Source organism: Leptinotarsa decemlineata, unplaced genomic scaffold (genome assembly GCF_025532065.1).
Source record: "Leptinotarsa decemlineata unplaced genomic scaffold, Ldec_3_MD MMD2_tig00000008_RagTag_RagTag, whole genome shotgun sequence".
NCBI classification, from domain to species: Eukaryota; Metazoa; Arthropoda; class Insecta; order Coleoptera; family Chrysomelidae; genus Leptinotarsa; species Leptinotarsa decemlineata.
This window is the reverse complement of record NW_027412537.1, coordinates 14,493,686-14,509,821: the sequence shown is the minus strand read 5'-3', so window position 1 is coordinate 14,509,821 and position 16,136 is coordinate 14,493,686. Positions and strand designations below refer to the sequence as shown.

Sequence of the window (16,136 nt, the reverse complement as noted above, 5' to 3'; positions counted from 1 at the left end):
AACGTTGGTACAGTTCAGTTTAGTGTTTGGGAATAACTAGCATACTATTTTTCCTTCTGTTCACCCTACTGAGGTTTTTGAACATAGTAAGTTTATTGGAGTTTTCGACAGTTATCTAATTTGAACCATCCTTTTTCTTTAAATTTCATACTAATATGTTCAAATTTACGTATTCCATGAGAAAAACGTAAACAGGAATTTTGAATTTTTTGTAGTCTAGCTGCATCAGCCTGTAGAAGTGCTAGACCATAAATACTGTCGCAATATGATAAGTTGGATATCACCAGCGATTCACACAACTCAAGTTTCATTTTAGTAGATAGCAAATCACGATTAGGATACAGCTGTCTCAGAATATTGAACGAGCTCTGACAGAGATAGCTGACGTGCTTGGTAAATCTTAGGTCAACATCAAACCAAATACCTAGGTTTTTGATCTCGCTTACAAAGGTTAACGGCATACCTGCTAACCTGATTTGAAAATTTTGTGTTAGCTGTTCACTTTTTGATTTCGTTCCGAGAAGCATAGCTACTGATTTCGAAGGGTTAAGTGTGAGATTATGTGCGGTTGAGATATTGTATAAAGATGTTAAGTCTTCTTCAATTTGAGAAGTTGCTGAAAGGATTGAATTGCTTGTAAAGTCTAGGTATAATTGAGTATCATCGGCATAGTGGTGGATAGTACAAAACTTCAGACACTCATGAAAATCCGAGATATAGATGGAAAAAATAATAGGTCCCAAGATTGATCCTTGAGGCACTCCGTAATTCACTATTTGTGCATCTGACTTTAATTAACCTACTACTAACGACTGACATCGTTCCGATAAATAGTTACGAATAAGCCCACTAGCTTCCTGAGAAAAACCGTAGTATAGAAGTTTATCACACAAAACATTACGATCAAAAGTATCGAACGCCTTACTATAGTCTAGTAGAATCAGGTAAACTAGTTGGCCTTTATCAATTGAAGTGAGAATGTCATCGAATAACTGATACTATTACATGATGGAGTATAGATATCGTGTTACGAAGACTGAAATGAACCAACTTTGACTTTTTTGAATGAATTCCTCTTAGTAATTGGTATAATTTCAACTGCAACAATATTGTTGAAATTAATTGTACATCCGAACCCGAGACAATTACTTATCAGTACCTGAATATCGCAATCATGTATAATTTTGCTAAAATTGCCATAGCACCAATAGTAGGCGTACCATTAGTGTTATCTTCTCGTCCAATGGTGCATTGGTTTGCGGAAGGAAGCTGTCAGTTCGAAGAGAAAACGTGATGCACAATTTAGCCTGTGGTTGATCCCACGATTTCAGTTGACGTGGTAATTGGAAGCACCTCGCAAGGCGATTTTTGACTTTCTCAGCGGAAGACCATAATTTGTGCAACACCGTGTAGAATTCCTATCACAATGAAATAATAATGCGGGGTTTTGTAGCTGGTCGAAAGCAATCTTGATCTTGCATCTAGCACGATATGTTTTGTTTCGAAGAGTTGAAATTTTCAAAAGAAAGCTGTTTTAATTTTATGGAATTCTACCTATGAGTTTGTGAGTTATTGTGCTAAGAGTGGCACTAACTATATTTTCTAAACAGTGGAATTACACTGCTTCTTGATGTCACATTCATTGATTAGACATTGAATTACATTATCTAGTCGAATGTGTGAACTAACATTATTAACATTAGTTCACACATTACATTGACATTGACATTATTCATTGATTAGTCGAGAGTAGACATGCTAAGATGGACGCTATCATTGATACTTTTGTATTCAATGCCAGTGAAGGGAAGAGAGATATGGTACTAGCAATGATATCTAAGCTATATTCATATATGAAGTTACATCTCATGAACTCGTGTCTACGCATACAGGGTGTTAATTAAGTATGTACCAAAAATTTAACTGACGAATCTTTAGGTAATTTTAAGACGAAATGTTCATATAAACATGGGTTCGCAAATGTTTTGTTCTCAAGATACAGGGTGTTAAAATGAAAATAAAAAAAAGTTATTCGTAAATATCATAATATCCTTTGCCTAAATTTGTTATTATTTGGCAATGGTATTCATAACATCAGGGAGCTGATTTAGCCCGAACGTGACTCAATTTATTAAGTCCAGTGGTGTCTCGAGCGGGATTTGAACGAATATTTTTGATTTAAAAATGTAGGCCACTGAATTTTGTGCAATTTTCATTATTTCTTTGAACCAAGCGATTAGAAATACAAATTTATTGTCTCCTGAATTTTTTTCGTATCTTGCTTATTTAATATTTTAACAATTTTTCATTACTAATTATGTAACAATAACAACAAATATTAAATAACATCAACATCTAGACTAACGAATTGCACTAAATTAAGTGTTGGAAATGGCCTCCTTCGGCTTCAATACAACCGTCTAGCCGCCGCATCATTGAATTTCGCACTCTTCTGAAAATACCATGAATAATAATCAAGGGTTGCCTTGGAAAACGATTGCAGCATTTAATAAACAACTTGACAGTTGTTGTCAACTTTATAAGCTTTTAATTTATAATTGTTATAAAAAGTGTGTTTAGTGGTTATTTCTCGAACCATTTTTGTAAAACATGGTTCAATTTACAAACAGTGAAATGGCAGATATGCATTTCTGTTATGGAATGGCTCACGGAAATTCGAATGCCGCAAGACGCATTTACCATGAAAGATTTCCTCATCGTGTAGTGCCTAATAGAAGAACTTTTGTACGTCGCCATGCACGACTTTCTGAAACAGGCAGCTTTAAAAGATCGACGGTTGTCATTGGGAGGCCTGCAACGGTACGAACAGTTCAAATTGAAGAAGCTGTTTTAAATGAGATTGAAGTAAATCCTCATACCAGTACTCGGAAAATAGCTGAAAAACTGAACATTACCCATGTCACAGTGTGGCAGATTTTAAGAGCCCAGCAGCTATATTCCTATCACATGCAACGTGTGCAAGCTCTATTGCCCAGAGATTTGCCTTTGTAAGACCAGCTTTTTCTAATTGGTTACGCGGTAAAATAAGAAGAAATCCAGGTTTCCTAAGTCGAATATAGTTTACAGATGAAGCTTGTTTTTCTCGCAATTCAATTATTAACTTCCACAACAATCAAATTTGGGCCGAAAACAATCCACACGCCTTGATATTCGCCTTAATTCAAGAACAGTTTTCTCTTAATATTTGGGTTGGAATTGTCGGTGACCATCTCATTGGGCCTCACTTCGTTCCACCTAGACTTAATGGAAAAGAATACCGAAGGTTTTTAAAATTTGTTTTACCTGGAGTCTTAGAAGAAATTCTAGTCATGGTAAGATTCCGTATGTGGTACATGCACGATGGTGCTCCAACACACTTCAGTGTAGTGGCACGGCAGTTTTTGGATGGAAATTACCATAATCGCTGAATTGGGAGAGCAGGCCCACACCCATGGCCACCTCGCTCGCCCGAAATGAATCCCTCAGATTATTTTCTCTGGGGGCACCTTAAAGCGTTGGTATACAAAACTGCTATTCAAAGTGGAGAGGATTTACGGAATGAAATTATTAATTCATGTGACATAATAAAAAATACGCCAGGTATTTTCAGAAGAGTGCGAAATTCAATGATGTCACTGTTATTTAATATTTGTTGTTATTTTTACATAATTAGTACTGAAAAATTGTAAAAATAATAATTTCCAAAAGAAACATTCAATTCCCCATATTATTCCTTGTGAGGTCCAGAAATATGCAATTAGGTCGACTTTTTTTCTCTTAAAAGCTAAGCAAAATACGAAAAAAATATTCAGAAGACAAAAAAGTTGTATTTCTAATCGCTTAATCCAAAAAAATAATAAAAATTACACAAAAGTCAGTGTCGTACATTTTTAAGTCAAAGATATTCGTTCAAATCCCGCTCGAGACACCACTGGACTTAATAAATTGAATCACGTTCAGGCTAAATTAGCTCCCCAATGTTACAAATGCCATTGCCAAATTACAACAAAATTAGGTGAAGGATATTTAAGATATTCACGAATAACTTTTGTTTTATTTTTATTTTAACACTCTGTATCTTAAGAACGAAGGATTTGCGGACCCATGTTTATGTGAACATTTAGTCTTGAAATTACCTAAAGAATCGTCTGTTGAATCTATGGTACATACCTAATTAACACCCTGTATATACATTATAATTTCAGTGGTGAAAAAGTAATTTTCATATGTAAACGTAGGGGGCGCCGCAGTTGGCATATTCGAAAATCTTTCCTTGGTATGCAACTAAGACCTAATAGGGGCCCATATACCAAATTTCAGCTTCCTAGGACTTACCAGTACGGAGAAACACAGATGAATGACAAATGTCTTTTGCATTTATAAGTATAGATCATCATTAGTATTGTTATTATTAGGTTTCTCTGGAAAAAAAAACAATTCATCTCGTGATATTCATCTATAAATAGAATAGCCAGAATCCTGAATGATTTTCCAGTCAGCCACGACAATTTTTAACGAAACAGTCGCTCCTTCGTTAAGATTCCGAATATAGCACGACAGAATTTACATTTGCTTGTTATTAGCCATAACCCGAAGTGTAGTTACCGGAAAATTTGCATATCAGGCGATGAACCAAAGACCCTAGCGGGCTTTACGCGTCGGGGGTGGCATTCCACGTTCGGGGGCGAGCAGGTATCATTTCTGAGGCATTAGAGGATTCGCACCAATCAGCAGAGTTCATGTCCAGAATTCTAGTCACGTGCGATCCCCTGCGATATTACATTGGAAACGAAAAATTAACATCACCCGTTTTATGACTGCTTGAAATTCAAACGGGCAGAGCTGTCGATGTCGCTTCTCTGAGGTGGCGAAAAGAGAAGGACGGGGGCAGATAGATAGCGAAGGTCAGCCAATCAAAGAGGATCTTGATGGCGATCAGCGATAGACGGGCACGTAGAAAAGGGTACGGTTTTCAGTGACTTAGGAAAGAATCAATTCCTTATGGCCTGGTGATGCCTGCGAAATACTTAAAAACAACAGATGTAGTTCTTTCAATTTGGATATGCAGTTATCAAGGTCATTTTTTTCTGATGACAGGCTGGCGATGTCAAACTGTAGGTCATATCATTTATCTCGAATCGGAAACTGGAACATAGTTTTGATTGAAACTCTTTTCAAATCATTGGTGAAAAGCGCGTTGGGAGAAGTCCTCCAGTTCTGTGGTTTGAACAAAGGGCGTTTACCATTCATAACCAGGTTTTTATTAGAAAAGTGGAAATTTATCGGCGGAATTTTCAGGTTTTGTGGTCGATAAATCACTTGATATCAAACACAAAATAGACACACATTCAATCGCGAATTTCTGTATAACCATAAATAAAAGAGTCTGCTAGTTGATTTTGCCAACTTGGCATGGCCTGAAAATTTTGAAAACAATACTTGAAAAGAGTATGTTATTTCCTCTGAATTGATATAGTATTTGTGACTTTGAAAATATACGATTTTACTAAGCCTTATCTTGTCTCTAATAATTTTTTAAATTTCATAGTTTTGACTTGACTTTTAGGACGATAGCAATAAATTCCACAAAGATGTGTGGAGTCATGCAAAGAAGTAACTTTCAGGTACAAATTGGAAGAAAATCTCCCTAGAAACATATGTCGTAACTCAGTACTCGCTTTGCTTATTTCGAAGGGATTTTTCGCTGTTTCACCCGACCCACATTCTTTCAAAAAGTAATCCAAATAAACATCAATTATAAGAAAAAAAATTTAAAATATACGCTCAGGAATGAACTAACATTGAATAGTTAAGAGAAAAATACAAAGAATCACCAAAAACTCACATTATACTGCTATCTAGCAGGATGGATGGAAAGAAGATGTGCTGCATCCTAAAAATGCTTCAGAACCGTTTCTGATGAGTGATCAATGAATGCCAAATACATTTCTCAATACATCTTGTTGATGATCTTGACCTCCCTTAATATTTATAAAGATTCATATGCTGAGGTTGCAAATTTTCTCCGTTCACAAAATGCTCAATGCGCATCCGTGCAAGTTTGCGCATCTGGAGATTGTTTTATATTTCTATATCCTGTAATCGTATCAATTTTGATAACTGTGAATTTGGAATATTGAAGTTGAGGGTGGAACATCTTTCAATTCAAGTATGAATTTGGATTATTTTACGACGATTATCCATAGTTGACACAAATATTGAATTATACGGAAGAAGAAATACTTTTCAAAACAACTAGTTTCATATGAACATTGAATTATACAAAAATTACTTTTTATTATTCAATTTGTACTCCAAACATTCGTTTGTTCATTCAAGAATATATTAGTTGTTTGATCTTCCTCTTGAAGACGATCGCTCGGTGATTAAAACACGTGTCGAGGTGTTAAAAAAAACGGTTTGGTGTTAGGATAGAACTCTAGTAATATTCCAAACAGTGCATCACAAATTCGTTATGGAATTGAATCAGATATCACTCACAGGATTGCTAAATAATTTAGTATATGAAAGACGTAAAATCACACTGTCATACTGTCATCTATGACATGAGTAGATTAAACTCATTCGTGACATAAAAGTCGTAATTTCATGATGTAACTTCATCAAAGTTGGTGCTGTAGAGGCAGTAAAGCGAATGTCTCATTCAGAAACATCGGATGACAGTGTTCAATGTAAGTGAAATTTCACCTTTCTCATATACTATATTGGGTGACAATCCTGTGAAATTGCATAAAAAATAGTGTTTGTATAATTCAATGTTCATATAAAAGTTTTGTTGGAATAATAATAGCTATAATTACATATTGTAATAGTAAAGAAGAAAGTAATACAAACCATGAAAATATGACACAACAACAAAAATCAATTGGCGCTCCGGGGCGACTTCATTGATCCAAGTGTCGCATTTGCTTATTCAGCTGCAGGAACCCCCAGAAAAACCTGCAGCACCATATCATTTGAAAATCTCAATCTACCAATGTCCTCTCTTTCATGAAACAAAATGTAGGGTGTCTCCAAAGGCTCCAATAAATTAAGACATCGCCAGAACACTTAGTGACACGAATATCGTCAAACTTAAATCAGTCCGTTTCGTCTTTGACCAGTGCATAATAATGACCAGATTCAACGCCAGAACCACAGTGAACAATTACTGCATGAAGATAATAATGGTCTGCTAGATTGAAGTGTTCATCTATTTCGAATCTTCATAAGAGTTTGGTGCTCCCTTCAGAGGTTGAGTCATGTTTGAAGATCATCAGGGTTATTATTAGATTGACTGGTGCCAGAGTTATACTTGTTTTCTCATAATAGTCAGTTAGTTTGACGCATGTTTGGCAATACTCATCATCACTCGTAAGACGTTCCATTTCCGTATGAGAAACAATAAGCTTTGCACGGAGCGGTTATCAGTCTAATTAGGAAACGCTAGTTGAAGTTCCAGAAATTCACATACATTTTTGCTACCTCTTAAACATTTACTACAAAGTAAACAAGTGAGGATATTTCCAGCAAAAGATCTACGAACACAAGACGAGATAGACTGTACGAAATCATTCAATCTAGAGCGGTCAGTAGTATTGATTCTACTATTTTTTGCTAATGAAGACTATTCCACAAGAACCCCAAGAAACAATTATTTTGTTCTGAATTTGTGGAGTAGAGAGGGTAACTGTAGGCCCACAGCACATAGGTCACATTGTACTTCTTCTTGAGGATTTGTCCTCCTAGGTCATCGTCCATCCTGTCCCTTCCAGGAAAATGGACAGGTCTCTGGGAGACATCTCCTTTATATCGGCAGATGTAGGCCAAGACTCGCCGAACACATACTCTCTTATTGACGATAACTCCGGACATTCGCATAGGACATGCCTGAGGTGTGGTGTGGTGTGCATAGAGGTGTGTCCACAAGCTCCACATTGTGGAGGTGTTTCCTTAGTTGACAGTGGCCATTCAGAAATCCTACTGTTAAGCGTAGATGTTTCCTGGTCATCGCCAGATATTTCTTCGCCGCTAGCTTCCCAGGGTCGCCCAGGGTGATCCTGGCAAGATTACATCCTTTGATTCCACCCCATCTTTTTAGGGATTGAGCATGGGTTTGACGTTTGGCTAGTTCCGCAATTGTCCAAGTCATCAGGCCGTAAGTGCCACTGGGTTCTAAAATTGTTAGTCCAGCCGCTTCCTTGGCTAAAGGGTCAGCAATGCGATTACCTCAACGCATGTCGTGCCCGCCCTTCAATCCACTTCAGGATAATGTTGATTTTTTGCTCACGAAGACTATTCCACATGAACCTCAAGAAGCAATCCACTTGTTGTCCTAATGAGTATCTAGTAGACTTCAAAGACTCCAGAAAATTGGTTGCTGTGAAAGATGATACATTTTTAGTTGTTTCTGGAGTATTTTTTTAGTGTGGTTCAATGTTAATATAAAAGCAGTTGTTCCGATATGACTTTTTTTCAGTTTGTGTCTGAAGTTATTTCCTTTTTTCGGAAAGTTTTCATTTTTTGTGTATAAAGATGTAGAAGTAGAAACGAAACATTTGTTTCACAAAAATTCGGTTCTCCTAAAAATATACATCTTCCAATTTATATTTCCAGAAGTATATTTTGTTTCCAAAAGACTTTTTTGACAGTTTTCCAAAAATTTCCTATACTCCAAATTAAAGTATGTTCCTTGACATTTTTCCGGAACGCAATAATTTCTTTCACTTCCATATCCAATTATATTGAATAATGTTATAGGGTTTTTCCTACAATTACTTACTTTAGAAACATTTTATTTCGTTAATAATTTTTAGTTTTGTATTAAAAGTCTTGTTGGGAAATTAACTATCCATAACTCTATTATCGAACAGTCGTCCAAAATATCCAACTGCTTGGGTTTTTTATGTTAATTCTTTTATTTTGATGTTTACTCGTGATTTTCGTATGTTATCATCGCATATCATCGAAACAAACAAAAGTGTATTGCCAAAAAACAGATGAATACTTAGAACACCACTTGGGATGTTTCGAGTAGGTACTCATTGTTAACAGTTTTAGGGATTGAGACAAGGGCCCAAGTGGTTGATCCTTTTTGACTATATTTATGACACGACCATTGTCAGTGAGAAAGTTACTTCGAACACATTTCTTAGCCGATGCCTTTAGTCTATTCAGGGATTTCGGTCGGGAACTAATCCTAATTCTGATTCTTTTCGCCACAAGGATACACTGTTATTTTCTGTTTGTCGTTCTGTTGGTGTTATTATTAAATTTTATTATTCGTTAACGTATATCCGTCTGATTATTATTTCACCTATCACCTGTCCCGAAAATGTTATAGTTGAAAACAAAAAGTTAAAAAGGTTCTGATATACTTCTGTGAAAACATATCATGACAAATACGATTCTGCGTGAAATTACCTGCATCAGAACTTGCGTTTCCCATGCCTCATAGAAAATATTCCTTTCCGAATATTTATACATTTCCCAAACTTCCGTGAACCCCTCAAGCAGGCATCCGTGATGGCCCTGCTGCAAAAATGCCTTGTTATTCCCCTTATCAAAACATAAAACCGTCAGCGAGTCGGAAAATGTCCATTTCTACAGTTTCTCATTATGCTGCTCTATGAATAAATTCGCACTTACACGCGCTTTCTCCACGCCGAACCGAGAATTACAGATAAGCCGTTTTCTCCTTATGGATGCCGGGAATAACAAACTGGGCCATGTTTTACCCTGTAGTGTATCACTTTTATGGTGCGATAACTAAGAAATGCGAACGCCCGAACAATGCCTCCCTTCCATAAGGAGATGAAACGATAGGCCGCCGTGTACGAAATGGAAATTTCCGGGAAGATCATGCATGGAGGATATGTTCGCCTAAATTACTGATTTTTGGATTTACCATTTCACTGAGGAAGCTATTGAACGAGTTGCCTCATATTCTTTCCCCCAAACAACCACCAATATTCCTTTCATACCGATGAACATTCTGCTCCTGTTATTGAGATGAGAGAGGTAGATTTGCGAAGTCATACAGACGATCTTGTAATTTTGGCAAGGACCGTGTCCCTCTGTGGTTGGAGCTACCTATCGAGTACGTCCCCATGTGGCGGCCAGGGGACTGGAGGCCCTGTCCGCGAAGCCAATGTGGCCTTACGGACGGGGTCGCCGGACTTCTAATCAGTGGCAGAAATAAGTAGAGTGAGGGGAACTAAAACCCCCCAAAAGCCTTTGGAAAACATACCACCGTGGACCAACCTACCCAAGCTAAGGTTTAAGGAATCGTGCTGATAGCTGAATGGCCGCAGGGTGATATGCGGTCACGAATGATCCCCTTGGGGAACTGGGCGAAACCTCAATGTGATCAGCGTACCTCTGGCCAGAGGTGACCAACTCTTCCCTTGCTACTCGTGATAACACACATGAATGGAACAACACAAACACAGAAACAACAAAAACAAAAACCATTCCCGAGGCTGGACAGAAGTGCTCACCTCAATCTGAAGCGGTGGCTGGGGATAAACAGAAATGTCCACCCCAATCAACCGCTTGGAATGAGGTTGGATATAGCAGATCACCTCCAACAGCAAGGTCACTTTCTGCAGCGGTCGCCAAGAGCTCCGCCAAGAGCTCCGCCGAATGAAGGCAAGGAACCGGCTGCCTCCGTAGGAAAGCTCCCTCACTTGAGCACCTCCACGGAGGGAACCCCCAGAAGGTTGAAGAAGCCGCCCAACGACAGTAATATCGCTGCACCTTCCAAAACCTTCGCGGAGGCCACCGTGAGACACCTCAAGGTTGCCAAAGAGAGTGTGTGTTTGGCGAGTCTTCGCCTACACCTGCCAATATAAAGGATATGTCTCCTAGTATTTTGCAGACTTTCCAACCTATCTTCTTGTTGGAAGATTTTTCGCGTTCAGCTTATTCCCAAAAAGGTTGAGAAAAATCTTTCAAATAACCATAGACCAGTCGCTTCGCTATCAGTGATATCAAAAATCGTGGAGAAAGCCGTGAACCACCATATCCTCAAATTTTTAAAAGGCTTCAATATCTTGAGCAATCATCAATAATCGAAATTTCCCAAAGTTTTTTGTGAAAGCCAAAAACATTTTTTTTCTTCAAAATTCATTGTAGTTATTGCTTGATCTGGATTGAGATTCGTTTTTTTGGAAACTTCTTCGGAAAAATTATTAACGTAGCCGAAATGAAAGTATAGCGTATTACACTGGACCTACCGAGGCTAACGATCAATTCTATCTCACCAACGACCTGCGTTCAATTCTCTAACGAAAACTTTTTTCATGACGTCATGGAACAAAAATGTGTTGAGCATAAAGATGGGCTGACGTAAGCGCACCACGTGACTGGGTTGTCTGTCTCGTTGAGGGATGCGCCTGGTCGTCTGTTTGTCTGAATTATTTATGTTAACAGAAAATTCAAATCTCCCGCCACGATGTTCTGAGATGCAGTATCGTGCGTTCTGATTGGCTGGCGAGCTGGGTGACAGTTTGAGGACGCAATGTGACTATTTGGTACACTCTGATTGGTTCACCGCCTAGCTAGCTGGGTGGCAGGACACCACGTGACAATTTGGTGCACCCTGTTTGCCTGAGTGGTCTGTCTGCCCTGCCTGGCGAGCAGAGAGGCAACCTGGCTAGTGTGATGACGTCTGTCTTGCTGAACCGACGTAAAGTCTTTCGGAAACAAAGATCAACAGGCGACATTCTATCGTATGTCACCCATATTTGGACATATTTGGACATATGTGTGGCATCAGGGTTTGCTGACCAAACTTTAATGCTATGGCTTGTCCGATCATTTTTGTGTATGGCTCTTCAGCATCTTGGCCTGCTAATGGCCGTAGATGGATTTCTCTCGAAAACTTTCACCATCAACGCTGGTGTTCCCCAAGAATCCAAATTGTCTCCAACCCTGTTTTAATTGTATATCAACCAGTATATCAACCAATATATTGCTTTGCTGACGACAGCACACTTGTCTCGTCATTCCAGGATATTGGTTATGGAGGCACATTTCCACAGGCAGCAGGAGCTTGCAGATCTACAAGGGGATCTGGAAGTGATTTCAAATTGGAGTAAAAGTAACCAGTTTCAATTCAATGCCACAAAAACCCAGGCATCGGTTTTCTCCAAAAAGATAAATGTCTCCGAACTCGATATAATAATGTCAGGACATGCAATTCTATATTCGAAAGACATTAATATCTGTCGGATATAATTAAATGATCAGCGGGGTATTAGTCAAGGAAGTAGTTGATTTCCAGCATGCATTCACCAAAACCTAGTCATAATGTGAAGTGAATTTGATTTTCAATACAATTTAAAACTCCAGTCATTCAGAAAAATACTTGATGAAGTTCATGTTGAATTTCTTTTATTTCTTCTTCACAAATTCACGGCATTCTGTGCATTGTGATAGAAACGTTTAAAGCAAGAAAAATTCATTATGATTATAATAATGTTTATTCATAAATAGCGAAAAATACAGACCTTCTATTGTTACAAAATCAAATGATTCAAATGTAAAAAATGAGAATATAGGTTAACCAGAAGAATGTGTTTTCAACTAGCTTGAGAGTTTTAGATATAGCTTGATTATAAAAAGAGCAGTAGACAAAAGTTGGAACAAAAATGGCTTGAGAAAAGTATAAACAATATAATTTTTTTCTAAGGAAATAATTCTAAAGAATAATACCAAAAATTTCATAAAAATAAAATTACTATTCAGGTTATCATAACAATAAGATTGAGAGTATTCATCAGAATATACGAATTGTAACTATAATTTGTTGTGAAATAAGGATAATCAGTACAAAAAAATCGTTTCAAACGTTATATTTCCGCCATAAATTAATCATGAAATATGGGGCAAGCGCGATCATCAAAATCAGGAAAGTGTAACTTGTGTTGATATGATAATGGCATGCCTTAGATATCCACAGAAAAATCTGACAGAACGAGTGTGTGAAAGAAATTATTTTACATAGCCTCAACTTAATATCTATCATAGTACGTATTTTTTATATCGACAAATCGATGTGTTAAAATTCTTGATCTTGAAGTCATCCATAATTTCAGCTTCTTCTTGAATAGGGATAATGAGTTTAGATGTTTCAATTCATTTGGAAGATAGATTGAAATAATAATTAATTGAATAGAACTAGTCGATACTTGATGAAAATTCATTCTAAAGTTAATCAATACAGTTTATTGTATAATTTTCACTATAAAGAGTTTTACAAAAAGTACGACACGTATTTCGCTACTTCAAGCTACTGTATAGTTGAAATAATAATTGTTTCAACTGAATAGTTTTCATATATTGAATATGTATAGACATTTCAAAGAATGAATGTAATGGAGATCCAGTAAAATCAAAGTGAAAAATAGAAAACACATTTTTTTTCCTGAACGCCTCGTAATTTTAACTCAGAACACATGGTGAGGCATAACTTAATGTGATATCAATTCAGTGTGAGTCGTAGTCAGCACAATCATTAACAACACCGAAAGCTATCAGGTCGAGGGCTTTCTGTCATCGGATCTGTCATAATAACATATGTTTTCCTAACCATTGATTTAAAATGATGGACTATTTTCAGGGGCGTAGGTGTCGAACTTATAAGGTTCCATTTCAGCCATACAAAAAATGTATCTGATCTTTTTATTTATTTATAATGGTTTTCTAAAAATTTCAAATAAATTTGAGAAGTTCAATTTGGATAATTTTTTGAGGCGTTTCATTATTCAACGCTGAAGAAAATCAACTACAAGAATAACAACGATCCAGAAATAAAATTGAAGGCTTCAAAACTTTTCCGGTAAAAGTCTTATTGATCTGATAGGGTCGTACAGTTATAATATGAGTATTTTCAAATTCAATAATTTTTAAGTGAAAAAGATCCTCTTACAGATATATAAAAGTCATTTTTGAGTTTACTTCCATTATAAAGATGATGGAAATAGGTTAACAATTTTGCTGTCCGGCCACAACATCACTGACATCTTTCAACAAACGTCATACCATTTTTGAATAACACTTTATTGTGAGATTTTCACCCAACAGTTTACAAAAACCCCGTATTTCTCTATCCATTGGTTCCCAAACTATGGGTCGCGACCCACTAGTGGGTCACGGTCCCATTTCAGATAAAGGCTAGGAGAGAATATCCAGTTTTTTCGAACATAGCCTTAAACCACATATTTGTGTGAGAGAGCATTCCCCACTTTGGTATATTTAAAAAATAAATTTAGAAATATGCCCTATGTGTGAAGTGACCTGCGTTAAAAGCTTTCAACTTTCAACCCAGATATGGAATATCTTGTAAATCCTAATCACCAGCACCACAAGTCACATTTTTTCATTTTTTGTATTCGTTTAGTTTTAAGATTGTAAATTAAAAGTCTTTTATTTCTGACCGGGATATTATAAGCTTATATCGTCATAGTTACGCTATCAATAAAGAGGGTCATAACTCCCTTGGGACATTATAGATTTTATAATTCCTTCTACCTTTCACAAGTAAAAATAAATAGAAATGAAAACTGAACCATATTTCATTTATTCACGTCATTACAAATAATAAATGTACAATTTTGAAATGTTCCCTGAAAATTACTTCCGCCACTGGAAACAATTTCTTCTTTTGTATGGCTGGAGCTTCTGTTCACTACAGTCGAGGTACCTGCCTCTTCTGATGACAAAGAAGACAACATACGCGCCGTTTTATTTCTCAATTCGATGCTATCCTCCAAATACCCCTCCGCCACCGTGAAACTTTTCCAACCTCCGTGTCTTTTTAAGTTAGTCATAGTTGCTCCTGCATTGGCTAGAGCAGTAGCAGAAGTGCGACGAAGGCAATATCCCGTATAGGAAGATGAGTTTGGCAATCCTAAATACATTGCGATTTTGCTGGGGATTTTCCAATGTTTTTTCCAATTGGCTGAGATGTACATTTATTTTGTCGGAAGCTCAAAAAAAATCGTTCAATACCTTTAGGACGCAAAGACATATAAAGTCTTAATAAAGGCAAAGCGGAGAACTCTTTTTCATCCACAACTGTAAATTTCTTCGATACACCAGTTTTACTTTCCGGTACGTTCACTACCATAACGGAATCCCGGTCCTCTATATCCGATATCTTCATATTCAAAAGTTCCTGACTTCTGCATCCTCCAAAATAACCCATAATCAAAACAACCTTTAACAAAAAAAAAAGGAAATAAATACACACAAAAAGGAAAATAAGAAAAAAATTACCTTATGCAATAAATGAATATCATTAGGAGCGTCCTTTAGGAATCTGATAACATCTTTAGGAGATAAAACAGCAGACTTTTTCGGCTTATAACTCTTACTCTTCCGTTTCAAAAAAGCCTGTAGTTCATTGAACTTGGTGATATCTCGTTTCTCATGTATAGTCACCATCGATTTTAGCATTGACCATTTAGTCCATAAAGAATTCGGACTATACGTTTCTGACTGAAACGAATAAACACAATTACTACCAAATCTATCGAAAAACATAAAAAATTCCTTACCAGTTCTTGAAAATATGCCAGAAATACAGTTTCAGTGACATCTTTTGGCATAACATTTTTCCGTGTCAGCCAGTCCAGATATATCTTGTATTCTTTTTAGTATACGGCTTCACTTTTCGATGGAATTAATGATTCTCTTGCTTGTTCAGCTTTTTTCAAAATATCCTCCATTATATTTGGGGTAGAAAACACGTTTTCACCGCAAACACAGCTTGATAACAAAGTTCTGTTTATAAACAAGTAACATAGCAACAACCTAGCAACAAGAAAACTCTACTATAATCAACGGTACCTGATTCAAATATACCGGGAAGGTAATGAATTGGTACATTTTTCCGTTTAAAAAATGAACAAAATTTTATTGAAATCGGTCAGAAATAAAATTATCTATGTACCACGGGAATTAATGAGCCTTAATAACCTCAGGCAATTGCTGTCCCTCGGGCCAGAGGCCCTCGGGACGCAAACTTTGCCATCGGTAATTAAGGCCCTCCTAATTCCCTTGATACATAAATAACTATTTTCGTATCGTATTTTGTCTTTAATTATATCATCTTCACCATTTTCTTCTAG

At 36.8% G+C, this 16,136-nt stretch overlaps 1 protein-coding gene across 1 annotated transcript; it reads right to left on the bottom strand.

The window, feature by feature from the left end:
* Positions 1-14,581: 14,581 nt before the first annotated feature.
* Positions 14,582-15,836, bottom strand: LOC141480739 (uncharacterized). The gene is made up of 3 exons (XM_074171131.1): positions 15,564-15,836; positions 15,283-15,504; positions 14,582-15,223 (listed from the first exon to the last, which is right to left on the bottom strand). The coding sequence occupies exons 1-3, from the start codon at positions 15,612-15,614 to the stop codon at positions 14,915-14,917; spliced, it is 582 nt and encodes a 193-aa protein (XP_074027232.1). The 5' UTR covers positions 15,615-15,836; the 3' UTR covers positions 14,582-14,914.
* Positions 15,837-16,136: the final 300 nt, after the last annotated feature.